Source organism: Protopterus annectens, chromosome 6.part0, assembly GCF_019279795.1.
Source record: "Protopterus annectens isolate FY-2018-M chromosome 6.part0, PAN1.0, whole genome shotgun sequence".
Classification (NCBI taxonomy): Eukaryota; Metazoa; Chordata; order Ceratodontiformes; family Protopteridae; genus Protopterus; species Protopterus annectens.
The window spans coordinates 1661164080-1661190759 of record NC_056737.1 but is presented as its reverse complement, the minus strand read 5'-3'; the positions used below and the strand labels follow the sequence as shown (position 1 = coordinate 1661190759).

The window sequence follows — 26680 nt, the reverse complement described above, 5'->3', positions numbered from 1 at the left end:
TACCTTCTCTGACACCTCCCAGTTTAACAGATCTTCAAACCAAGCATTCCTGCAAATGATGTGGTGCAAAATGTCAAACAGAATTTGGATGACGTGGGTTTGAGAGAAAAAAACAGAACACTTAGATCACTTACATATTTAAAAAGGGCCTTTATGTTGTCAGTACAGTTCTTTTCCCATAAGTCACAGTAGCACTTCAAATAGCCTTATTTAAAATATTAGCACTTTTGTCTAACTTATTGTAGACATCTTCAGAATGAAGTAAAAGGAGGCCATAACGTTGAGCCCCTTTTTGTATCAAACAGGAAGTATGTAATAGAAAAAAACGCCATAATTCTTATAGTGACCTGTGCAATTTAAAAATAACTTCTGCTGTTTAAAAACAATAATAAAACTTTGTAAAACTGAAAACCACTGTCAACAAGTCAAACAAGAAAATATTAAAAGAACCACTTTGAAAGTAAAAATAGCATTCTGACACTGAATATTCTAAATATATAATGTGCAGAAAAAGTAACTTTACAATGTGCAATCAAAAGTTTAGAGGCCTTATATTACAGTTCACTATTAATGGATACTGCTTCATTTAAACGTGGTACACTCATGGCATCCAAATGCAGCTGCCAACATAATTCTTTATGCAATAATGAATTCTGCACCCTATTTATTTAGAGTATTCAGTGGCAGAAGTAAAGTTATTGCTGCTGCCATTGACCCCGACACCTGAAGGACCAAGTGAGCTGAGATTCTGGTACTGCAAGCTATCTTTTTTACTTGTGATCATCTAAATATGGAAGAACCTGGAATCCCTGAGTCACAAGTGAGCTGCTATGGCTGCCATGCATTTGGTAAACACTTTAGGGGTGTGATGAGACCAAATGACAGAACTCTGAACTGGTAGTGACTGTCTCCCAGTCAAAAGTGTAAAATTCACCCAGATCGTCTGTTCATCTTTATATGATAGTATGCATCCTAAAGACCTACTGAGCACATCCAAGTGTCCTTTTCCAAAAATGGAAGAATGGACTGAACTATGACCATCTGGAACTTGGTCTTTCAAACTGATTTGTTTAAGATGTTGAGATCCAAAATTGATCTCCAATCCCCTATTTTCTTTGGCACTAAAAAGAACCTTCAATAAGTTCCAGATTATAACTGGTTTGTTGGATGACTTATTTTCTAGTAGCCTTTGCATTTGAATTGCTGCTTGTTCCCTCTGATTGGATGGAACATCAGGGAATTTTCTTGAATTGGGAGGATAAAGGGGAAATGGTATTATACACCCTATGGAAATGATCCTCTGCATCCAAGTACCTGTTGTTATTTCTAGTCAGGCTCTCAGGTGCAGGGACAAACAACCCCCGATTGCCTCAAGAGGAGGACAATTGAGCCTCCCTTCAGGAGTGCCGAAAAGGTTTACCAAAGATAGAATCTCTGAAACTTTGGTTTTACAGGCTATCTCTGCCATGTGGGTGGTGTCTACCTTTTGAGTTCCCCCTCTGCCTCTGGGGGAACAGTCTCCATGTGTGTTCTAGAATAATCCTTGGGATTATTTGAAACACATTTTACCTCTGCCTCGATGATTCCTTGAAAAGGATCTTTGGGGGGGTGGAAAAATGTACACCCGTGACAGAAAGGGTATTTCCATTCTTCTCACACCTGGACAAAGTATCTTTAACCTTGGGCTCCGACTCGGCCCATTTACAAGCTGGAAGACTTCTTGTTGGCTAGTGGCTAGGTACGTATCCCATGGTGCACCACTACAATCCCCAGATCTTGCTTGCTGCTGACTAGAAAAAAATAAACAGCCCACAGAAAAAGCCAATACTAAAAGGTCTCCATAAACAATGAAATTAGTATTTTTCTGTCTCCAGGTACTTCCAGGATGGGGGCAGGAAGACGGGTTTGAAACAATGAAGGGTGAGATGGACTACAAACATGGAATGTTATGGTAAGTACATAACTTCTTTATGTTCAGTAGTCCTATCTCATCTTCATTCTTTACATACGGGACAGTGTCCCTAGCGCCTTATTCTTGGGTGGCTCAAGGAAAAATACTCCTGAGTACCGTGGAACCAAAGGAGGCTCTACCCCTGGAGATTAAATCCAATTTGTGATGAGTAATAAAAGTGTGAGAGGTAGCCCATGTAGCAGCTGCACAAATATTGTCAAGTGGAACCCTGGCTTGAAAGGCTGCAGAGGTAGATTGAGATCTGGTAAAATGAGCCTTGATTTTAAAGGGTAAAGGTTTGTCCTCAGAACTGTAAACATAGGCTATACAGCTAGAAATCCAGTTAGAGAGAGTCACTTTGGAAACTGGTAAGCCCAACCTGGATTTGGAGAAGGAAATGAACAACTGATTTGATTTTCTAACATCTTTAGTCCAGTGCAAATAAAAACGTAATTCTCTATGGACATCCAGTTGGTGAAACCTGTACTCAGCTGCATTGGAGTGATTTGGAAAGAAAACCAGAAGCTCTATGGACTGATTCAACATGGCCTGGGAACAGACCTTGGGGACAAAGGAAGGGTCAGTACGAAGGGACACCCTGTCTTTATGAAAAATCAGATAAGGCGGTCTAACAGACAAGGCTTGCAGTTCTGACACTCGTCAGGAAGACGTGATAGCCACCAAAAACAACATCTTCCAAGACAAGAACAAACAGCATGAGTGAGAAGGTTCAAAGGGCGGAGATGTTAATTTTGATAACACAAAGTTTAAATCCCATGAGGCCATAGGCTCCTGAACCGGAGGTCTAAGCAAAGTGGCACCTTTGAGGAAGGTTTTGCACAATTTATGAGACATCATCAAGCTGGAATCTGGAAACCCCAAATGGAAATTTGAAATCGCTGCCAATTGGACTCTGATAGTGGAAGCCGCAGATCCTTAATGAAATAGTTCAGAGAGAAATTCCAAAACCACGGGAATGGAGGCAGTGGAGGGGTCAACATACATTTTCTCCGCCCAAAGAGAGAATCTTTTCCATTTATTGGAATAAAGTTTCCTAGTTGAAGGTTTATGAGAAGACGTCAGGATAGGAGTCACGGAAGGTGAGAAGACATAAAGCCTGACTAGGGATGGAACTGGAACAGCCACACTGTCAAATTTAGGGTGTGTAACGAAGTGGGAAGTGAAACAGACATGTGAGTCAACAGGTCTGGAATTGGGTCCAGAATCCAAGGATCGTCCAGGAGAAGAAGCCCGAGGAAGTGGAACCAAACCTGATGAGGCCAATAAGGAGCAATGAGGATCAACTTGCTTCCCAGCCATTTTACTTTCTGAATCACCTTGGGAATGAGAGGAAAGGCATACAGGAGACCCAGGGGCCAATCATGAACAAGTGTGTCTCTGGGTCACTCCCCTGGAGGGGGGATAAGGGAAAAGTAGCTGCTGCATTTGGCATTGATTGGACTGGCAAAGAGATTGCAGCAAGGCTGTCCCCACCTGCAGAAAATCTGTTCCGCTGTTTCCTGTTTCAGAGAACACTCGTGAGGTATCAGAATTGCCCGGCTGAGCTTGTTGGCTATCACGTTGGTCATCCCTGGAATGTGCGTCACCACCAGATATCGCCCATTCCCAAACTCGCATGGCCTCTTGACATAGTGGGTAAGATCTGGTTCCGCCCTGTTTGTTGATATACCATACTACCGACATGTTGTCTCATTGTATTGCAATAGTCCCCAGAGGAAGAAGGTTGTGAAGTGCTTGCAATGCCAGGAGCACCGCCATCATCTCTAGAATGTTGATATGCAGGTGGGCCTCGTGGTCTTGCCATGTGCCTTGGACAGTCCTGCCTAAATAATGCCCCCCACCCTATCTGTGAGGCATCCATGGTCACAGTGGCAATGGGTTGACGAGGAACAATTGAAGAGCCCGCGGTCAGTTGATTGGGTAATGTCCACCAAAGGAGGTCCTTCTTGCAAGATTCTGTCAGTAGAATGTGATGGGATAATGGAAGGTGCTGAAAGGACCATTGGGATAACAGGAGCCACTGAAGAATTCTCATGTGTAACCTGGCTAGTGGCACTAACAGTATGGTGGAAGCCATGGTCCCAAGGAGCTGTAGAACAATCTTGGCTTTGACCCTTCGCAAGAGAAGAAGAAAATGAATTTGCAACACCAGGTTTTGTGCCCTTTCGGCAGGAAGACGAACCACCATGTTTACTGTGTCTATCTCTGCGCCTATAAAATTCACAGATTGAGAGGGCAATAAGGCAGATTTTTCCCAATTTATGGAGATTCCCAATTGGGCACAAAGCTGAACAGTAATGTCCCTGCTCTGAAGGAGTAGATGCCTGGTGGGGGTGGTCAAGAGCCAGTCGTCCAAATATGGAAACACCTGGTATCCTCAACGTCTCAGGTGATCTGTCACTACTGGCATACATTTGGTGAACACCCTGGGGGCTGTGGTGAGACCAAAGGGCAGAGCACGGAACTGGAAGTGACTGACTCCCAGCCGGGAGAGTAGATGGCTCCTTCACACCCTGTCCATTTGGATGTAATAATAAGCGTCTTGGAGATCTATTGAGCACATCCAATTGTCTTTCCCTAATGACGGGAGTATAGACTGCAGTGTTACCATCCGGAACTTGTCCCTCTTTACTGATTCGGCTGGTAAGGCCGGCCCCAAAAGGAATCGCGACCTCCCTGGTTTTGCAGACCGCCCCTGCCTCTAAGGCGATATCTACCATTTCCTCCTCCTCATCTGCCTCTGAAGGAGGAGTCACCCTGTGCTTCCCGGAAAAACTTCTGGGAATTCTTGAACCACATTTTACTGTCCCTCTGACCCTTAGGGTATGGTCTAGAGGGAACAGTAAAACATACTCCCACAGCAGAGAGCATCTTTCCTTCTTGCTTGCACCGGGTGAGAGTGTCCTTTACCTTGGATCCAAACAATGAGGAACCGTCGAATGGGGCGTTGGTAAAGGTAGATTTAAAAGGTTCCACAAATTTACACAAACACATCCAGGAATGACACCTCAAGGAAATTCCTGAACCTGCTGCCCTGTTCGCATCATTGACCGCATACGAAATAAGCCGCATGGAGGAGTTAACAATAGAGGTCAAGGTGGACAACTGGGCAGAAACCCTGTCAGGGACTCCCTTAGTACATGTGCCTTGTATAGAATCTCCTAAGTCTTTAAGGAGATCTCTCTGGAGCCTAGTAAAGTCAGTAAGGTAATTCAGAGATCTAAGGGTAAATGCCGCTGAAGAGAAGATACGCTTCCCGTATCTGTCCATCATTCGAGACTCCTTATTCGGTAGATGGGCAGAAGAAGAAGTCTCAGCTAATTCCTTCTTAGTGGCCCCCGCCACCACCATGGCATTTACAGGCACACCTTTTGATAAAAAGTATTTTCCTGGAGGGGAACAAAGGAACTTGTTTGGTCTCCTGGGAACTGGCTCCATGACATCAGGAGTATCCCATACCTTTCGACTAACTAAATCCATCAGTTTGTCGAAAGGTGGAGACACCCAAGAGGCAGAAGGTTGAGACCTGAAACCTTTAGGTACACAGACTCCTCATCAGAAGGGGTGACAGTGGGCCAGTCGCACCTCTGTTTAAGGATCTCCAGGATGTCTACGAAGGAGACAACTTGGGGGACCCTTCCAACTCCTCGAGGTCAGTGTCAGATGCCAAAGACTCATCCTGGCAGTCGACATGCTTCCTCTTACAAGTCTTCTTCTGTAGGGGCTCCTCGGAAGGACATTCTGGGGAGGTCTTGGAAGAATGAGGGCCACCAGCCGGTGGCTCATGAGGCTGGGGGTCTCTGCTGCTGCTGAAGGGAGTAGGAGCTGAGACAGAAGTAGGTGCTATGAGGGGAAGAGTGCCGGTACCCCTGGTAGGAGCTGATGGTTGGGACAGCACACTCCTCATCATCTCAAAAGCTGACCTCTCCAGCTCCGAGGAGACCGAGGATGCCATCGGCGCCAGAGCCATCAGCTCCGAGATAGATGCAGGGTCCGAACTCACCCTAGCTGACGTACCAAGAGGAAGACTCGGAACCGAAGAAGTTTGGTTCCAAGCATCCCTGTTGGAGCCAACTGGACAGCTTCGAACCCTGGACACTACGGACAGCACTGAAAGTGTCAGAGCAGAACTCAACTCAGAAACAGCCACAATTGGAGCTGGAGCCGAGAGTTCCACCGGTGGTACCAAGCACTCTGGCTCCGAAAAACCAGCATGGCTAGGAGGAATGTACACAGAGGACTGAATGGGCTCGAGTGGCTCCGAAGCCGACTGGGTCGGAGCCAACAATTTAGGCAAAGCAGACGACTTAAAAAGTCTCAGCACTACCCTCTCCACATCTTCTTCCGATAAACTCCTGGAAGACCTGGATGACATGGTAGGAGATCTAGATCTCAAAGGTACAGGAGGCTTCACTAACAAGGAGACCGGTAGAGGGTCCATAGAACGTCTCCAAGAAGTAGTCTCAAGAGTCTCAGCGGTCGGCTCTGAAAAACTTGGAACCTACCCTGCAACAACAATGCCACTCTCAGTCGGCTCCGAGATATGTGGAGCCAATGAGACCGTTTTCGCAACTCCAAGACACCAGCCGGTGCTGGGGAGGGTCTCTTGGCAGATTTAGACTTTCCTTTAGTAGATTTTGAGGATGATGAGGAACTATACATGTCTTCCTCAAAGGAAGGTTTAAGAAGACCTTTTAGAATTAACTTATTCTTCCTTTCCTGCAACACCCTGGGACTAAAGGCATGACAGAATAAGCAGGTCTCCTGCAAATGGATGGCCCCTAAACAGTAAACAAAATTTCCGTGACCATCCATTAAGGACATCTTTTGGGAGCACTTAACACATTTCTTGACGCTGGATGGCTTATGCTCCTTACTCTCCTTAGCCATTCTCAAATCAATAGCACACACGCACACAGAGAAGAATAAAACGGAGGAGGAGGACTAGGTCCTCTAACTTAAACAGGCCTAGCCCTGCTGAAAAAGGAGATACCACGAGGACTAGGTCCTCTAACTTAAACGGGCCTAGCCTGGGCAAGAGGGGATAGGGTCTTCTAACTTAAACGGACCCCACAGTTATAAAGGAGAACAATAATAGTACAAGTCAACTGCAAAAACAAACAGAATGAAGTTCTGTCAACAAAATTAGCAAAACAATGCTAACAGCAATTTAATAACTCTAAATAGCAAGCGGAAACCGCTAAATTCTATTTAAACACACAGAATACTAGTGTGCCAAAAGCGCCTACTGTAATCCAAATAGTAAGCCTGGTACAAGGGATACCAAGAAAATAATAATGGCCAAAGGCCAAAAATTGCACCAAATGGTGCAAATATAACATAACTTTATACTATGTTAATTGAATACTACAAACAGTAATGATCTAACTAAAGAGAACCAAATATCTAATGTAAGCTAAACATTGAAGAAACTTTGAAAAAAATTGAAAATATGCAAACACAGCCAAAGCCAAAGAGAAGCACAACCAAACTCATCGACACGGCAAATGAAATCTGGGGATTGTACCAGTGCACCATGGGATACCTACCTAGCCACGAGCCAACCAGAAGTCTTCCAGCTTGTAAATAGGCCGAGTCAGAGCCGAAGATTGGCTCCGATCCCATATGTAAAGAATGAAGGTGAGATAGGACTACTTAACATCAGATGTTCTGTCAAAAGGAGTATTGACGAAGACTTCAAGGGCTATACAAAATCACATAAGCACATCAAGGCATGTCTCCTAATGGCAATGCCTGAACCTGCAGCTCTAGAGGTTCCCTCTGTTATATTCTAAATGAGTCTCATGGAGTAGTTGGACACATTGTAAGGTAGCCAACTGAGAGGTGACAAGATACTTTCAATTCTACAAAAACAGATCCAGAGAGGGTATCTGACGGCTCCTTAACCAGGACCCTCTATGGTCTTGTAAAATGTGCCAAACAGCTCAGTGACTTTCATGCAAAGGTTGCTGAAGCATAGACATGTTTCCTGAATCTGTCCATCGCCCAAAACTCCTTAAGAGATGAAAAGAGGAGCTTTCTTCCACAAGTTCCTTCTTAGTGACCACTGCCATGACCATGGCATCAACAGATACACCCTTGAACCAAAACTGCTTATCCTCTGGAGCTGTCATGATTTTGTCCAGCTTCCTGGGGACTGGCTCAATGATGTCTGGATCCTGCCATGCCCACCACAAGATCAAGTTAACGAGCTCATCAGCAGGTGGAGTAACCTAGGAGGTAGCAGTGCCAAGTACTGAGCACCTCCAGGAGTACAGATTCCTCCGATGAGGGGTTGCTGGGCTTCCAGCCACCTCTCTAGTTTTAGGATCTCCAGGATGTCACCAAATGAGACATCATCAGGAGGTGACTATGGGAACCCTTCACCCTCATCAAAATCGATATCTTCAGTGACAGATTCTGGGGAATCTAAATGCTTCCTCTTACATGTTGTCTTCTTAAGGACCTCCTCAGCGGGGTACTCTGGGAAGGTGTCAGGAAAAAATGAAGATACTCTGATGGGAAGCCTGGGGTTTTGCTACTGGCTCTAACTGTGGAGAGGATGGTTGAGACCCCAGAAGCAGTGACAGTGAGACAGTACAGATGTAGAAAGAAGATCCGAGGGGGGACGGTGCCATCTGAGTCAGAGGGGCAGACAAGGCTCGCTGCATGACCACAAAAGCAGACTGCTCCGGTGATGGATAGGACCCTTGGATCCAAGACAGTCAGTCTCTAATCCATCGTCCCTCCCTGTCCCGAGGACAGTCCAACTGAGGCTGAAATCAGAGCTGAACTAACCATTGCCAAGGCTCTGAGGTGTAGAGATGGCTCAGAAACCCTCATAGTCAAGTGTAGCACCTCGGACCCAACAGGGTAGACTCAAATCACAGAGCTCTCCAGATCTGACTGAACTGAAGAGCAAGCCTAGGATCTGAGGGCAAAGAAATTCTTGGATCCAATGCAGATGGGCCTGGACAACTCGGATCCAAGGGCTTCGAGACCGTGAAAGGAGTCAGAGGAGGAACTGGTAAAGGTGGAGTACTGCAAGCATGGATCTTCTGACCCAAAGGGGTAGCAACCAGAAGGAAAACTAACTGGTTCTGTGCCTTCCGTAAGGCTTCTGGAAGAGCAGCAATTGGACATACCTGAAGGAGATCTCGGCCTCTCTAAGAAGGGGTTAGGAACTCTGGAGGGAACTGGGTAAAACTATCACATCCTCAGGTCTATGTGTCAGATCCAAGGTGGTCTGAACTGATGTGTGTTTTAATTTGTAGGCTTGTCGGATCTGAAGAGACAGTCAGATCCAACAATGAAGTCAGCTCCATAGATTCTGGTATTTTCTTCTTAGGATCCAAGGAATAGATGGATCCATAAGAGACCTTTTCAAAGATGTCTCGAGGACTTAGAAGAAGCAGTGGCAGTATTTAGAGAAGTGGGGCAAACTTTCCTAAATTTTTCTTTAGAAGCTCCAGATAACTCCTCACCAAAGGAGGAAGTAACCTCTTCAATATTAATTTGTTTTTGCATTCAACCAGATCCCTTGGGCGAATGCATGACAGATTAAACAACATTCCTGGAGATGAAGGGGTCAAAGAAAGTACACTCAAATCATATGAGCGTCAGAAAAGGGTATTTTCTGATCACATTTCCATACCTTTTAAAACCCACTGGGCTTTTATCTTTTTTCTGACATCTTAACAAGATATTCTAACAACTACTAACAAACAATAACAATGACAGGAACACATTCCAAAACCTGTAAACTTTAAAGATTCTAACTACACAACAGAGTAACTATAAAGGCTTTTTTAACAAAATGGAAAGGAAAGAGCTACCTACAAAGACTGTGAAGAGCAACGATGAGTGTACAAGGGGAAGGGAGAAAAAGAAAATAGTAACTATAGTATTTTGTAGCACATGCTAGTAGAAGAAAGATAAAAAGAGAAAAATGATCAAGAAACACAACAATAAAAAGAAGAAATAATACACATCTAAATTCAAGCTTGAGAGGCTAGCAACTATGTCTTTCTCTGGAAGTAGCACACAAGATCTGAAGTAATTGGGGTTGGTGCATTCTGGGTAAGGGAGAAGCTCGAAAGTTGTATGTTGCCACGAACTTTTGCATCGGCAGAGTCAGAATGAAAACTGACATCAGATCAAATATTTACTTTTAGAAAAAGTGTCAGCAGTAAGAAAATGCAGTACTAAACAAGTAGGCCAACATAAGCAACAAACTGATCAAGCCAGTGGAATGTCCAGTCAGTTCACTCATCAAAAAACAGTGAAAATGCAGGTGGTGTTCTAGCTTTTCTAGGTGGGCTAACCTCTAAGTTTGAGGCTGCTAGCACACATCATAGGATATACAGCTGCTGAAAATGTTTGGCTGAAGTCTTAACACCCAACTCAACAAACAATTCAAACTGAATATATTGAATACATGATTTCCTGCAGCAAAAAATCTTATGATGTACCTCTGAGCACAGCAGGGTTGAGCACATCTCACAGTGAGATGTCATGGCATGCACCAGCTGGAGGCGTGCATGCTCCCTCACATGGGAAAGAAATATAATTCAGAATTTCATTAAAATGGGGATCCCAGAAGAGGAAGATCAGTAAACCAGTATGTTTTACAGAAAGAAGAAACTTGGCATGCTGCCCTTCCTATGTCCGCATGTGTTTTGCTGAGTGCTCCTATTTCCCCCACATTGCAAAGGTATGCCATAGGTGAAATGGCAACCCTCCAAATGTGTGCATGCAGCGTGTGTCAACTAACACTTTATGACAGATTGTTAGTGTCACTACTATAGCTTTAGCTGTGTGCATGAGACAGTGTGTGTGTGTGTGTGTGTGTGTGTGTGTGTGTGTGTGTGTGTGTGTGTGTGTGTGTGTGTGTGTGTGTGTGTGTGTGTGTGTGTGTGTGTGTGTGTGTGTGTGTGTGTGTGTGTGCGTGTGTGTGTGTTTGTTTGTAATATGTTTGCTAGGAAATGAAAACATTAAACAACATAAGAACAGCAGAGCTTGACGCTGTGGTTGTTTAAATAAGTCATCAGTTGCATACACACAAGTCCACTGGCAGATAACAACAAAATATTTACCTAGTCTTCATGACTGATTCAGTTAGCATCCAACAACTATCACACTCTGACAGCATCTCATCACCCACTAATATCTCATCTCACCAACCATATAGTACAGTTGTGTACACTTACCATAAATGTAGATGTTCAAATGTATTCACTGTTGCAGTCATTACATTTGGGTAATCTGCTGGCAGGTTGCCCTCAGTCGGCCTGATTAACAAAGTCTTGGTTCTTGCATCAGTTGCTGTTCCTTCTTCCATGACATCAGGTCATCAGGGGTATAAAACATGCAGCCGAAGCCATTACATCAGTTTTTCTTGCCCCAGATGTCAAGTGCCCCCCAAATGGGGAGCAAATAAAATTAAAAACACAAAAAATATATACCTCCAACCAAAAGCAAATACACCAAAAAGGCTTTTTAAGCATAGTGAAAGAAAGTAGAGTTATAGTCAGAGAAAAACAGGGGGTTGGAGGGAGGGTAACCAGGACTGCAACAGTGAATACACTCAAACATCTACATTTATGGTAAGTGTACACAACTGCACTATGTTCTTCGTGTTTCACTGTTGCAGTCATTACATCTGGGTAGATTCCCAAACCTATGGTTGGGAGGAGGGATTTATACAGCATTAGGACCAGCTATAAGGCCCTGTAAGACAGGAGTGGCAAAGCCAGCTCTGGATTTAGAGAAAATTGGCAAATGATAATGCTTTGTGAAAGTATGTACAGAAATCCAGGTAGCAGCTTCTAGAATATCCCTGGTAGGAACACCTCTGAGAAAGGCTGCAGAAGTAGATGCAGCCCTGGTGAAATGAGATCTGATTCCCTGGGGAATAGGTTTTCCATGGTGCTTATGGCAGAAATGAATGCAATGGCTTATCCATTTAAAAATGGTTTGTTTTGAAATAGCCTTCCCCTCTGCCCCAGCAGCACATGCTACTAACAATTGTTCAGATTTTCTTCTAAATTTAGTTCCGTCCAAGTAGAATCTAAGCTGTCTGTGCGCATCCAGTGAATGCAAAATCCGTTCCCCTTTGTTCTGTAGATTGGGATAGAAGGTTGGCAAATGAATGGACTGATTAAGAGCCACACTGGAAACCACCTTGGGCATGAAGGATGGATTGGTCCTCAAAGACACCCTGTCTGCATGAAAGATGATGAAAGGCTCCACTGCCATAAGAGCCTGTAATTCAGATATCCTTCTAGCTGAAGTGATTGCTAAAACGAAGGCTGTTTTCCAAGAAAGAAATTTTAAGTCTGCAGTAGCAGCTGGCTCGAAAGGAGGTAGAGTGAGCTTCTCCAAAACAAAGTTAAGGTCCCAGGCATGGGTAGGAGCTCTCATGGGTTGTCTCAAGTTCTTTGCCCCTCTGAGATACTGCTTGAGCAGGGGATGAGAAAAGAGGGGTGGTTCTGTGTTGTAGTGAGCTGAAATAGCTGAAGCGTGGATTTTAATAGAGGAAAAAGACAGGCCCTTGTGAAGCATCTCAGTTAAGTATTGCAAAATCTGAGGTAAATTGGGCGCTGCTGTGCTCATCCCTAAAGAGTGGTTCCAGGCACAGAATCTTTTCCATTTGTCAGCATAGGATTTTCTAGTACTAGGTCTTCTCGCCTCCAAAATTACATCCATCACAGGTTTGCTGAGGAATGCTAAAGGTGAATTTAAGTGATTAGTTAAGCTGCAAGGTTCAATGTTGGGAGCTGAGGGTGCAGAATTTGGTTCTCCTGCTGAGACAGCAAGGAAAGTGTCTGAGGCAGGTGCCATGGAGATATCTGTGACACACTGTGCAGGAGTGGGTACCAGTGTTGGCGTGGCCAGTCTGGAGCAATCAAAATCATTTCTGGTTTGTCCTGTTTGACTTTTAGCAGAATTGTGGAGAGCAGAGGCAGAGGGGGAAAGGCATAGACTGATAGGTTTTTCCAGCTGAAGGACAGAGCATCCACTTTCCAGGCTTTTTGTGGGGAGTCCATGTGCAAAATTTGTCCAAATGGTAGTTCTGGGGGAGGCAAATAGATCTATGTCTGGGCTCCCCCATTTGCTTGTCAACATGTTGAAAATCCGTGGTTCCAGTTTCCACTCATGTGGGTCCATGAGATTTCTGCTTAGTCCGTCTGCCAGTGTATTCAATTTTCCTGGCAGGAATTGAGCTTGTAGGTGCACTTTTTAGCTCTAGGCTGTGTTCCACAATGCCATGGCTAGTCTGAAGAGGGGGTAGGAATGTGTACCTCCCTGTTTATGTACCACATAACCGTGGTGTTGTCCGTCTTTACTATTAGTTGTCCTTGAAGGCTGTCAGAGCATTCTGTACAGCTAACATTTCTTTTTGATTGATATGTAGGTGCATCTGATTTGGGTTCCATTTGCCCTGAATGCAATTCCCTGCCAGCCCCCCATGCATAGTCTGATGCATCTGTAGTTAAGGTTTGGGCAGCAGGGGGTAGTGTGAATGGCAATCCCTTATTTTGATGGAAGGCCTCTGTCCACCACAGGAACTCCAGGTGCAGGCAAGGTATGACAGGAATCATTGTTTCCAGGCTGTGACTATGTTGACTCCATAGACTTTTTAAGTACCACTGAAGTTTCCTCATATGCAGTCTTGCATATGGAATTAGAAGAATGCAGGAGGCCATGAACCCAAAGGCTTGCAGTATTCGTCTTGCAGATAGCAGGGTTTTTGTGGCCACTTGTTTGAAGTAAGTTACCAAATGAATTTGCTTTTCTGGTGTGAGGAAAGCCATCTTGGCAGTTGTATTCAAGCTTGCACCCAGGAATGTAATCTGTTGAGAGGGTACCAATTGTGATTTCTTTTCGTTTATGGTGTACCCCAGACAAGTTAGAACCCTTTTTACAAACGCCAGATGATTTAGAAATGTGGCCTGGTTTTCTGCCTGAATTAGACAATCGTCTAGGTATGGATATATCTGAATATTTCTTTGCCTGCAAAATGCAATTACTGGAGCCAGGCACTTTGTGAATACCCTGGGCGCAGTAGACAAGCCAAAGGGCAGTGCAGAGAACTGATAATGCAAGTAGCCTGCTTTGAAGCGTAGGTATCTTCTGCAAGAATCCCTGATTGGGATATGCAGGTAAGCTTCTTTTAAATCTAGAGTTGCCAACCAGGTATCTTTGCCTAGCATAGGAAGTAACTGGTGAAGAGTCAGCATCTTGAATTTTGGAATGTCCAGAAAGTGCGGAGTCTGCATGTCCTCCCTGTGGTCATGTGGGTTTCCTCCGGGTGCTCCGGTTTCCTCCCACATCCCAAAGACATGCAGTAGGTGGATTGGACACTCTAAATTGGCCCTAGGTGTGAGTGTGTGCATGTGTGTGCCTTCTGTGGAAGGTTGGGCACTGGACTGGCAACTCGACACTGTAAAACTCCACTGCCAATCATGAGCGGACAGGTGATCCACTGTGGCAATCCCTAACTAAAAGCTCAAAGAAGAAGAAGAAGAAAGGTGTTTAGAGTAGACAGGTCCAGAACTGGACACCATGATTTGTCTTTTCTGGGTACCAGGAAAAGCCTGGAATAGAAACCTTGTCCCTTTTCCTCTTCTGGTACCGGTTGAATAGCCCCATGCTTAAGAGGAAAAGTATTTGTTTTTGAGGCTCTGCCCACTGATTTGGGGGCAGGTCTGTCCACCCGTTTGGTGTTGGTAACATGTGGAAATGAAATCTGCATCCCTGAGACACTATATTTAAAACCCATTTGTCCTGGGTTATGAGTTCCCAGTTTTTTGCATGAAGAGCAATCTTTCCCCCCAAAGGGGCAGCTAAAAGGTAAGTGCTTGGTAATTTTAAAGGAAAGTCATTGATTCTGTTTACCATAGTGGGTGCCTTGTTATTTACAGATTTGGAAGTGGAGGCCCCCCATTGCTTAGTTCTGAGAGTCCACTGGGATTGAAACCTGATGCTTTTGGTGTGTCTGGGTTTGGCTTCAGAGGATCTAGAAGGAGCTGGAAAGGACCAATTCTTAGTAAGCCAGTGCCTACTAAATATCTTGGAGGTTGCACTTGTAAGAAATATTTTACAGTTTGCATAGATTTAGCTTTATCTTCCATCTTTTTTAGAACTTCTTCAGCCTTATTGCCAAACAGGCGGTCCTGATTTAAAGGAGCATTCAACAATTTTGCTTTAACATGATCAGGCAGAGATTGCTCCTTAAGCCAAGCATGCCTTCTAAGCACAGACCCAGTAACAGCAGCCCTGCAAGAGGCCTCTAAAGAATCAAAACCACATTGCAAAGTAAGTTTTCCAACTTGTTCAGCAGAATGCAATAAATCCTGTAAATCTTTATTTTCCACACAGTCAGAAATCAACATCATTTTCTGTTTAAGCAGTCCAATAATATGCTGTTGATATTTTAACATATGAAATTGGCAGTTTAAAGCCCTGATTGCCAAGGCTGCAGAAGTATAAACCTTTTTACCCCATCTATCCAGCACCCTGGAGTCTTTATCAGAAGGGGTCGGATTTTTAGCAGTAGAAGCCTTAATGCCCTTGGGCCCCTGAGAAATGGTTTCTGGAACTTACTTGTGGGACTCAGGAACCCTGTAGTATCTGTCAGGTTTACTAGGAGCCAGAGGCAGGGAATCAGGGGCCATACTGGATTCCGAAAACACATACTCAACAATGTCTAGTACAGCAGGTATAGCCAAAGGCCTATGCTGAGGTAGTAGAAGGAAATCCCTAAGCCTCTTTTTTGATTCAGAAAATTCCTGACTTTCCCAGTGGAAATGCTCCCTTAAGGTATGTAAAGTTTCCCCAAAAGAAAAATCCTCAGTGGCCGAAGCAGAGGGAATGGAATCCTCTGCATCAGAATCCTCATAGGTAGGTATGGACAAATCCAGGTCATTAGGAAACTCAGAAGAAACAGAGTTCTGATCAGAAGATTCATAGTCAAGCTCAGCCCTAGACCTCTTAGAAGGGGGGGGGGGGGTGACTACCCATGATTAGAGTAATAAGATCTTCAGCCATTTTGATCATTTGTTTTTTAGGCATAGGGGCTTGAACATGTGGCCTGGGCGTCAGTGTTTTAGACATAGATTGAGATTTAGGCCTTAGTATAGAAGGTGGAGTCAGTTTAATATGCAAGTCTGTAGGCCTGAATACACCCTCAGAAGCCGGTGCCTGCACAGCGGCTCTGGACCCATCCAAGGTAGACACATATGCGGGTTCCATAGGTAAAGCATCTCACAGCATACTGGACTCCGAATGGGTCTCAGTAGAGGCCTGCGAGTCAGAAGTAGCAGGTATCAGGGGCTGCGAAAGAGCCTCACTGAGTACCAGCGAACTGGCGACTGGCTTAAGAGAAGCGTCATCGGCAGTTTTGGATGACGGCCTGTCTCTATCTTTATCTTTACGTTTTTTCGTAATTCCGGTAGTCGTATGGCTAACCGATGTCATTTCTGGATAATTAAACCGAGAACCGAAATATTTAGAGGCAAAAATGTACCGACGACGGAAAGCGCGCTGATTAAATAAAGCACAAAACTGATGGCAAGGTACGTAGTGGTCAGGGCTTCGGCGAGGAATACAGTACAAATGAAAATCTTTATGAGGTATTTGCTTTCCACAAGTAATGCAATTATTAACTTTTACTGACATCGGTAAGGAGCAAGAAAAAGTTTCCCCAACGGGGTACTTAGCTTTAAGTTGAAGTCTTCGGTTCTGAAACTCGAAAACGAAAATTTCAGGAGTCGGCCGACCGGCACTTACAAACTGCTTCTGCTTCAGGCACTGCACAGCATGAAAGACTGATGTAATGGCATCGGCTGCATTTTTATACCCCTGACGACCTGACGTCATGGAAGAAGGGACAGCAACCAACGCAAGACCCAAGACTATGTTAATCAGGCCGACTGAGGGCAACCTGCCAGCAGATTACACAAATGTAATGACTGCAACAGTGAAACACGAAGAACATCACCAATATCATCACTTTTATAAGATGCAGTATCACTACAGTCAACCATCCTCATAAACCATCCTCAAGGATCTATAGCATTCCTTTGAGGCACTAGAAGGGAAATCAAAATTAGCTCTGGTCGTCCTTTAATGACTACTGCAATGAGGCATTGCATTAGTGGGGAATCTCAGAAGGGCATACAGGAACATTCTATGACACAGACTGGAGAAAGTATCAAATGTCACCTCTCCATGCCCTGTTATATTGAGCAAAACAGGGGAGGACCACATTATCCAACATGGCAAATAGCTCAGTATTTGGGGTACACTCCTCATGGACCAGACACAGTTTCTAAATACAATGCTAGATGCATACTAAATGAGCATATTAGAGAGCCTTTCAGCTCACTCACTTGTCCTGTAATGTGAACTGCTGAAATAATGATGACTCTCTCTACTACCAGAGGAGTGCAGTATCTTTACAAAGGGAGTAAAATGGACTGATTGCCTTACCAAATGAGGTGTGGCCCTAAAAACATGTTTGGGCTGAAGGCCATCAGGGTAAATATGGGCCACAGAGACTCTTCGAAGATCTAAATGAATAATGTGGAGCACCCCCCCCCCCAAAGTGAACCACATTGTTTGAAACATGCAATAGATTAGATAAAATCTCCCTGACCATCAAAGTACTCATTGCTAGGACTCACAGTGGGTTCAGCTGCTAGAACCAGAGGCCCTTCAGGAGAGTTTGAGAACTGTACACCACTCAGGGGGGCTAATAATAAGATTCTGACACTAGGAGAAGGTTCATGAATGTGTGATACCTTTGCAGTCACCAGCACCTTACACTCCACTTCAACACCTACATTTTCAGATATGTAAAAAGCTTCAAGAAGATCACTGTAGGCATCAAAGTTTGAAGGCATGGTAAGATCTAGGTATTGACCTCACCCCGCACATCATTGTCATGACCACCCATGCACTCTCCCACAGCAACAATGACTGACCTTACAGAGTGTCTAGCTTCATGATTATACATACAATCCTCTTAGATTAGGTCAGAAAGAACCTCTGCCAGTCTGTGGTCACCCCCTGGGACTGCAACTGTGTGCCCTTTGCAGGAATGCTAACAGAAAGCCTATGGATCAGATAACCAAAATCCAACCATCCAGACAGGAGAAAGCATGGAAGTCCTGAAAGGCTTGAACCACACTGACAACACCTCTGCAAATGCTACCGATGCTGAACAAAAGCCAAAAGGGCAGCAAGCTGTAGTACAAATTGCATTAATAGAGAGCAAAAAGAAGTATTCTATATGATCCCCCAAAAATGATGCACCAAAGGGCATTTGCCAACAACCAAGACACACTGCATAGGCTGACAGGTTCTTACTCTAATTACAACCAAAAAGACAACTGCGAAACTCCGCCACATTATCCAGTTCTGGTGGCAGACTAACAACGTCCCCCATCCAGTTCTGGTGGCAGACTAACAATGTCCCCCATTTAGTAGACTTTCTTAACATAACCCAGGTGAAAATTTGCTATCAAGAAAAACAAAAAAGTACCGAAGTTAACACAGCTGAAGGTAAAACAATAAACTTTAATGCACACAAAAGAGAGTACGCGCTTTCACGGTGTGCTCTCACCACTTCATCAGACTGTTCTAAACTAGTAACAAATGCAGTTAAATACCATAACTTAATTAGTCAATTAAAGCAGTGATAAAAGCATCAATTATCTAACAGAAAAATGCCACAACAAGAAAGCAGGCAAATGAAACATATAAAAAAGATAAAAAATATATATAAAAAATATATATAGAAAACAATCCTATACTCAGTGTTTGAGAGGTCTAGCTTTTAAAAAAGGCTTAAGAGACAACTTCATTAAGACCTGGTATTTTATCAGCATTAAGAGAAACCCCTTTTTGCTCTGCAGATTCTGTGCGATTCCTAAGATCTCCCCCTCTTAAACTCTCAGGAATGATCTCTAGCACATGGAATTTAAAAGTATGTTCCTGTCCATGGCACATAATATGCTTAGCAAGGGCATTGGTGTCTTTCTTGTTTCTAATGTCTCTCTGATGTTCCAGCACCCTGTCTTTGAGTTGTTTATTACTCATGCCTACATAAAAAGCATGGCAGAAAATGAAGTAATTAAAATAAACAATGTTCTTAGTCCTGCAATCAGCATAAAAGTTTGTGTCTATTTTAAAGTGCATATTAGGGTACATGTAAGTAGGACTAGAGTGTATAAACTTGCAGGCTGTGCAATTCCTGCATTTAAAAGTACCATGCCCCTCTGACTGTAAAACCTTGTTAAAAGTAGAAGTATTGTAGCACAGATGCCTTTTCAAGGATCTGTTATTTTTAAAAGAAAAGTGTGGAACAGTATCTATGGCATTTCTTAATTCATCTACAGTATCCAAAATGCCCCAGTTCCTTTTGACAATATCACACATACTACTAACATCAGAAGAATATGTGAGAGGAAACCTAATCAATCCTGTCCTTTGTTCTGTAGCTATGGCTTCAGTATTAGATGCAGCAGCGTAATAAGGCCTGCATTTGCCCCCTCTCTCCTTATACGCATCAGTAATACAACTGTCAATATCCTTTTCCTTGTAGCCTCTATCTAGAAAATCCATTTTCAAGGTCTCCAGGGCCTCAACAAGCTGTTTGTCATTATTATGGAGTCTCATGACCCTGTACACCTGCCCCTTAACAACATTTCGGGTAACATGCCTAGGATGCATGCTATCTCTATGGAGCAGATTATTTTTTCTTGTGGGTTTCCTATAAATACCAGTTACTAGGCTAGTCAAATCAGTTTTGTTCACTTTAACATCAAGAAATTAAATTTCATCAAAAGAATATTTAAAAGTAAATCTTAAAAAAACTGTAGACTGTTGTAGGAACTCTATAAACTGCGTGAGACTCTCAACGCACAGACACACAAGGCAAACACACACCCACACAGTACAGTCCCTCACACACACCACAGTCACAACACACACTTACACAGAGCATTTTCCCTCACAAATACACTCACACACATACACTTACGTACAGCAGAACACGAAAAGCGCTAATTCAAACTCCCGTAACATCGGGATTTTGAATTTCACTCTTTTCGGTGTTCTGCGGTTTTGTTGTTTTCGTCTCGGTGTTCCAAATTTTGATCTTCTGGTCTTTCGTCCAACTCAAGTAGACCCATATATATATATATATATATATATATATATATATATATGTATGTATGTATATACATATATATATATATATATATATATATACATATGTATATATATATATATATATATATATATATATATATATATATATATATATATATATATATACATATATGTATATATATATATATATATATATATATATATATATATATATATATATATATATATATATATATATATATATATATACATACATATGCATATATATATATATATATATATATATATATATATATATATATATATATTAGATATAGATATCTGGTGCAGTAAGGGTGCATACAATCCATTATTTATAATAAACTTAATATGTTAGAGTTAAGCATTAATAATGTATATATTCTTGCAAATATTTTACTTATTCACTGTCACATATTGGCTATGTGTTAAGCATGCAATCTTTGTCAATGTCTTTATGACAGTATTTTTTTTCTCTGTATTGCTAAATGCATTTATCACTGGTTATTATCTTTGTCAATATAGTCTGAGGGTCCTGGGACCAGTTCACTTCCCTGGTTACCAAAGTATAAATAAATATGAACTAGAAAAAAGGGGGGTGAATATGACAGAAATAATTTAGGAACTCTTAAAGAACATTTTAATTCTGCATCACTCATGAGAGAGAAAAAATTCCCACTGAAGGCATTGGGAAGTAGAAGACAGACTTTGCTTGAAGTCCTACTACTTATCATCTGTAAAAGTACAGCAAGGATCATTTACTGCAGTGAGAGTTTTCACACATCCAGCATGAGCATGTGGGGGAAGGTCCCAGTTCTTTTAGAACTACAAAATAATCCCTTTACAAAAGGCTAATACTTTCTTTTGCTGAAAGTAGCTAACAGCTATTTATAGTACAGGATAAGCTCTGACAGACACATAAATGAGGTAAAGTCAGGGAAACACAGAAGTAGCTCTGTTACAGAAGGTGCGTTTAGATGACAGTGCTTCATAGTCCTGCCATTCTTTCTTAATGGCATGAGAAAAAAACACCACTTTGTTATATTTAGCATGACTCATATAAAGAGGACTTGAAATGTTTTCTTGGAAGAAGGAATGAAAGCAAGAAAATAAGATCATGTTACCAAGGTAAGCCCCATCATTCAACATTCCGATGGAAACACAACAAAATTGAAAAGAAACACTTGGAGTGATTTTGATGCATTAAAATAGCTTAGAAAACAAAGATACAATAAAAAAACATGTTTCTTGAGTTCTAAGGTGGAATTTTAATTTAATAAAGCTCTGGAATGCAAGAATGTGTGTAGGATGTAAGAGGTGCAACTCTCCACACCACATAAGTGTTAACAAGGTAGGGACCCAGTGGTCTAGGATCTTTAACATCTCCACAAATAGAATAGTTCCACAAATACTAGAAGAAGGAATCTAAATCTTTGCAAGTAGATAGAATAAAATGGAGAGTTTCATTACACAGTGTCTCCCTACCTCTCGAATAGACTCCCACAGCAAATTAAGAAGTACAATGCATTATCTTCTTTCAAATGAGAACTGGAAGAATTAATATGTGTTCACAAATTCACCAGTGGCTTTAATGGCTTGACCTTCCATGACAGAGAACTACCAGTTTGAGGGTGAGAAATGGCAAGCCATAAATGGTTTGAAGACTCAGTTGCTTCTATTTCGTATGATTCCATGACAATTTTATCCATAATTAATTGATTCTAAGTCTGTCTGGTTTGGGGGAGACTGCCACCAAGCATTCAAATTCATTAATACAACTGCTGCCAAGATCTAGTCACGGGCCTGCTAGACACCCAAAAGCCGATCTTTACCTCACTTCTTGTAAGGGCAATCACATTTAATGACAGCTCAAAGAAGTCTTTTATGTATAATAACACAATAATTAAACTCTAACGCGTACACTTGAAAAACAAAAATTAAAAAGATTATATTAGCAACAATATTACCCACAGTCCTCCCATGCTAATTATGAAAAAGGTCCATGTGGTTCAGTGCACATATAAATACAAATAAATAAACTTATTTATGAAATCACACTTGTCATACAATATTTGTAAAAAAAAAAAAAAACACTTTTCTTGAAATACTGTACCTGAAAGATATCATACTTGTTTCCTATTATTACAAGTGGAATGGGGAATGGATCAATTAACTCATGGTCCTGTAAAAACAAATAATATCTGATTACAGTGCAGGAAGGTGCATGTTTTAAAATGCAAAGTTAAATCTGAATAATTATATCTATAACACAGACAGCAAACAAATATAAAAGTCAAAAAGTAAAAATGTGTAACAGCTTACCATTCTAGTAGAAGTCTAATTAAATTTTTGTCTTGTCAGTATCCATTCCTAAATTATACTAATCCTGCCCACAAGTCTCTTCAGTAACCATTACTAAAGGATATAAACTGTGCCAAATACCATAGCAGCTGGTTACAGATTTTTAGCAGTAGAAACCAGTTCCCCAGCAATCACTCACAGGCTGTCCGAGATAATAGTCACTGTACCTATGAACTATGGATGTCTCACTGTACTGCAGAAGAAAGTAACTAGCTAGATTTTCAGAGCTAAAACTCCAAATGTAATATATTAGAAGTCAAAGCCATCACTAAGGCAGGGTGAGAGGGGTAGCTGCCCACAAAAAGGCTGTCAGGGGGCACAACTGACAATGTAGAAGAGGTGCTGATTGAACAACCACATCACTGACTTTCAAGGACCAATCACTGTTATAGAGCACATGTGCTGATAATCATTTAAACAACTGCAATTAATATTGCAGCTGCTTAAATTATTTAAAAGACTACCTGTGTGTTTAGATAGTATAGCTCTTTGCTACAGATTCTGTAGGAAATACCCAAAGTACTAGTTGCCCCCAGCTACAGCTCTGCTTTATGTTATTATTATTATGGAAACAACATTCAGACTTCAGCCTCTGGTCTACAATAGCATTACGTAACATAGGCCTTTCTCTGCCACCTTTCTCCAGCAGCTGCATGTAGTAAAAGTTCCACTCTCAGACTGCCATATTCTTTAACATCATGATGTAACAAGGTATGCCAATGTGCATATTTGTCAAACACTTGTTTTGTCATAGCAATAAAGGCTACATATACTGCACACCTCAGCTCTATTTATTTATTTATAGCCTGTGATAAACATTAACTTGATACGCTGCAGGATTACCTCACACCCAAAAACCAAGCATGTCACCAATCAGTCAAGCCAGAATTCACCTCAAAAATAAAACATTAACCTTAAACAAACACCAAAGAAAGGGGTTAAAAAAGAGAGCTTGTGCCAATATTAAATGCATGACAGCAATTGCATGGCATCCTATCATTCCAGTCTCTTCAGTATATACTACTAATGGCCAGAGCAATAAGCCATGCATATAGACAACAGATGGAGGCTTAAGTTAATATATATATTTTTTTATTTTATATTTACTAATTCCTTGGGTAAATTAACTGATCTGAAAATCTTTTAGCAATGATCCTACCAGCAAGGCATGAAAAACAGCTGCAAGTAAGTAGTACCATAGGTTTTAAAATACAGTATTAAAACAGTAACAAAAGTCATGTCAACCCATTGGCAGTAATATCACAGATTGCCTTTACTCTGAATTCATATAATTGAAAACCACTTTCAGCAACAAACAAACACTATTTTGTGGGGACAAGCTCCTCTGCACCCTTATATGGAAGGGAAACACCACACCCCCAGCATATATAAACTAGCTCCATAGTTGCACAATAGTGAGTAATAAGGCAACGTGAATGATTGCTGAAAGTGATTTTCAGCTATATTCATTCACAGTAACACCATTTGCTCAAATATCAGTTGTACAATTGACTGCTGCCTACCCATATTCATTACTTTGAATCATTAGCAGTGAAGAAAGAATAGTTGTGGAAAATTTTACCACAACCATAGATATTCTTCTCTTCTATGTTGCAGTATTCTTTACATATGGGTTGTCTTCTGCCCTACGACCCAACGTCCGGCCAGTACACAAAAGGTTTTAGCCACTGACAGTACGTGGGATGTTGCACATATGCTCTGACAAAGTTAGCCATAATAGACCATCCGCACGTGCCATCCTCAGAACAATGAAGCCCAAAGAGGAACAATAGTCCTAAGAAAAACAATAAGACATCCAGGGAGGTGAAAAGTTGCAGGGAGAAGGCGAGAGGGACAGAATACTGCAACATAGAAGAAAAGGACATTTATAGTTATGGTAAGACTTTACACAACTATTCTATGTCCTTTTGTTCAATGCTGCAGTATTCTTTACATATGGGAGAGTGACATAGTTTAGCTGGAACCTTGGGAAGTGGAAGGAGCAGATAAAGAATGCAAGGAAGAATCTTCTCCAAAACCATAAATCCCACTCTGGACCTATAAATAGTCTCCATCTTGTAAGGTTTGGTAAAGGTGTGCACAGAAGACCAAGTAGCAGCCTTCAAAATGGAATTAGTGTCCGGGCCCTTAAAGAAAGCCCCTGAAGGAGCAACAGACCTAGTGGAATGGGCTCTGACAGAAGTAGGCAGAGACTTACCATAAAAATCATAACAAAACACAATAACTTTAAAAATCCAAGATGAAATTGTTTGTTTACTAACAGGTAAACCCAGAGCCCTGGGATGAAAAGACACAAAAAGCTGATCTGACTTCCTGATAGCTTTAGTCTTCTCCAAATAAAATCTAAGTTGCCTATGTACTTCTAGAGTTTGCAAATTTTTTTCACTAGAGGCCTGCGGTGAAGGAAAAAAGGTAGGCAATTGAATATATTGATTAAGAGACATCTCATTCACCACTTTAGGCATGAAAGAAAGGTTGGTTTGCAAGAAAACTCTGTCCACGTGGAAAATTAAAAAAGGCTGGGATGCCATCAAGGCCTGAATCTCAGAGACATTCCTAGCAGAAGTCAAACCAATCAGAAAAACAGTTTTTCAAGTGCAAAACTTTAGAGAAGCAGAGACTGCGGGCTCAAAAGAAGCAGAAGCCAGAGTTAGCTTTTCTAGGACATAATTTAGATCCCAAGGAGGTGGAACTGGTTTCCTGGGAGGTGTAATATGTAGGACGCATTTAAGAAAAAAATTAACCTCGAATCTGGAAACTAAATGACATAATAATGGCAGACAAGCAGAAACAGCAGAACAGTGGACTTTCACAGAGGACTATGATAAGCCACTTTTAAACAGTTCACACAGGTAAAAGAGTACTACTGGAATGTCCACAGAAAGTGGATCTAGACTTCTATTAAGGCACCAGACAGAAAAATCTTCTCCATTTGGAAGTGTAAGATTTCCTAGTATTGGGTTTCCTGGCCTCCTGCATAATCCCAAGCATGTCCTGTGAGAAAAGGTGCCTGAAAGGGATGACAAGTTGATCACCAACAAGGTCAGTTGTAATGTTGACAGATGTGGTTGAAGCAGGGATCCCTTGTCTTGTGTGAGTAGGTCCAACCAATGAGGCAACTTGTGGTGATGGCCCTTGGCTACTTGCAGAAGAGGGAGCCAATGCTTTCTTGGCCAAAAGGGAGTAACCAACAAGATTTCTGGTTTGTCCTTCTGAATTTTCAGCAAGACTTTCTAAATGAAAGGGAAGAAGGGAATGCATAAAGAAACATCCCCTCCCATGAAAAGGAAAGGGTGCCCACCTTCCAAGCCAGAGGATGTGGGACCCTGCCACAAAAGAGAGAAAGTTGTCTGTTTTGAAGGGAGGCAAAGTGGTCCAGATGTGGAGTACCCCACCAGTGAACCATATCCAGAAACACATCCCTGTGAAGCTTCCATTCATGAGAGCATGTCATGGACCTGCTTAATGCATCTACCACAGAATTTTGAGTAGAGGGTAGGTAAACAGCATGAAGAGTTACCCTGTACTGAATTGCCAATTCCCAAGCCTTGAGGGCTAAACTGCATAGAAGGTAAGATTTGGTGTCCCTCTGCTTGTTTATGTACCGGAGGACAGTGACATTGTCTGTAAAAATATTTAGAGGACCTGGTAAGAACAGAGGATGGAAAGTCTGCAACTTTAGAAGTACAGCCCTCATTTCTCTGATGCTGATGTGCTCCCTCTTCTGAGAAAGAGACCATATACCCTGAAACTTCCTGGAAGCAAAGGTTGCCCCCCAGCCTGTGTCTGAGGCATCTGTGAAAAGCTGAGAAGGCTCGGGCAAAAGAAGAGGAAGGCCTGGGTTCAGAGAAAGCTGCTAAATCCACCAGAGGAGCTCTGTTTTCAGGCAGGGAGTAGAGCAATAATAACCTCTAGTGGGTGAGCATGCTGGGACCAGGTTGTCCTTAGAAACCACTGAAATTTTCTCAAGTGAAGCTTTGCAAGGGGCAGCATGGGAATCATGGAAGCCATGAATCCAAGAAGCCTTAAGAATGTTCTGGCCGAGATGGAAGGAAGAGTCAGAAGGGTCTCCATGAAGGTAGTAAGTGTGTGAACCTTGTCTGCTGGGAGAAAAACTATCATCAGGTC

At 42.2% G+C, this 26680-nt stretch overlaps 1 protein-coding gene across 3 annotated transcripts in view; it reads right to left on the bottom strand.

Annotated features, from left to right (window-relative positions):
• DYNC2LI1 (dynein cytoplasmic 2 light intermediate chain 1) overlaps nt 1-26680 on the bottom strand; it is a 1063586-nt gene that overhangs the window by 584074 nt on the left and 452832 nt on the right. For all 3 annotated transcript variants that reach the window (XM_044075072.1, XM_044075070.1, XM_044075071.1), the window contains one exon: nt 22284-22352. In XM_044075072.1, coding sequence (XP_043931007.1) covers nt 22284-22352 — 69 coding nt within the window. The remainder of the gene's footprint in view (nt 1-22283; nt 22353-26680) is intronic.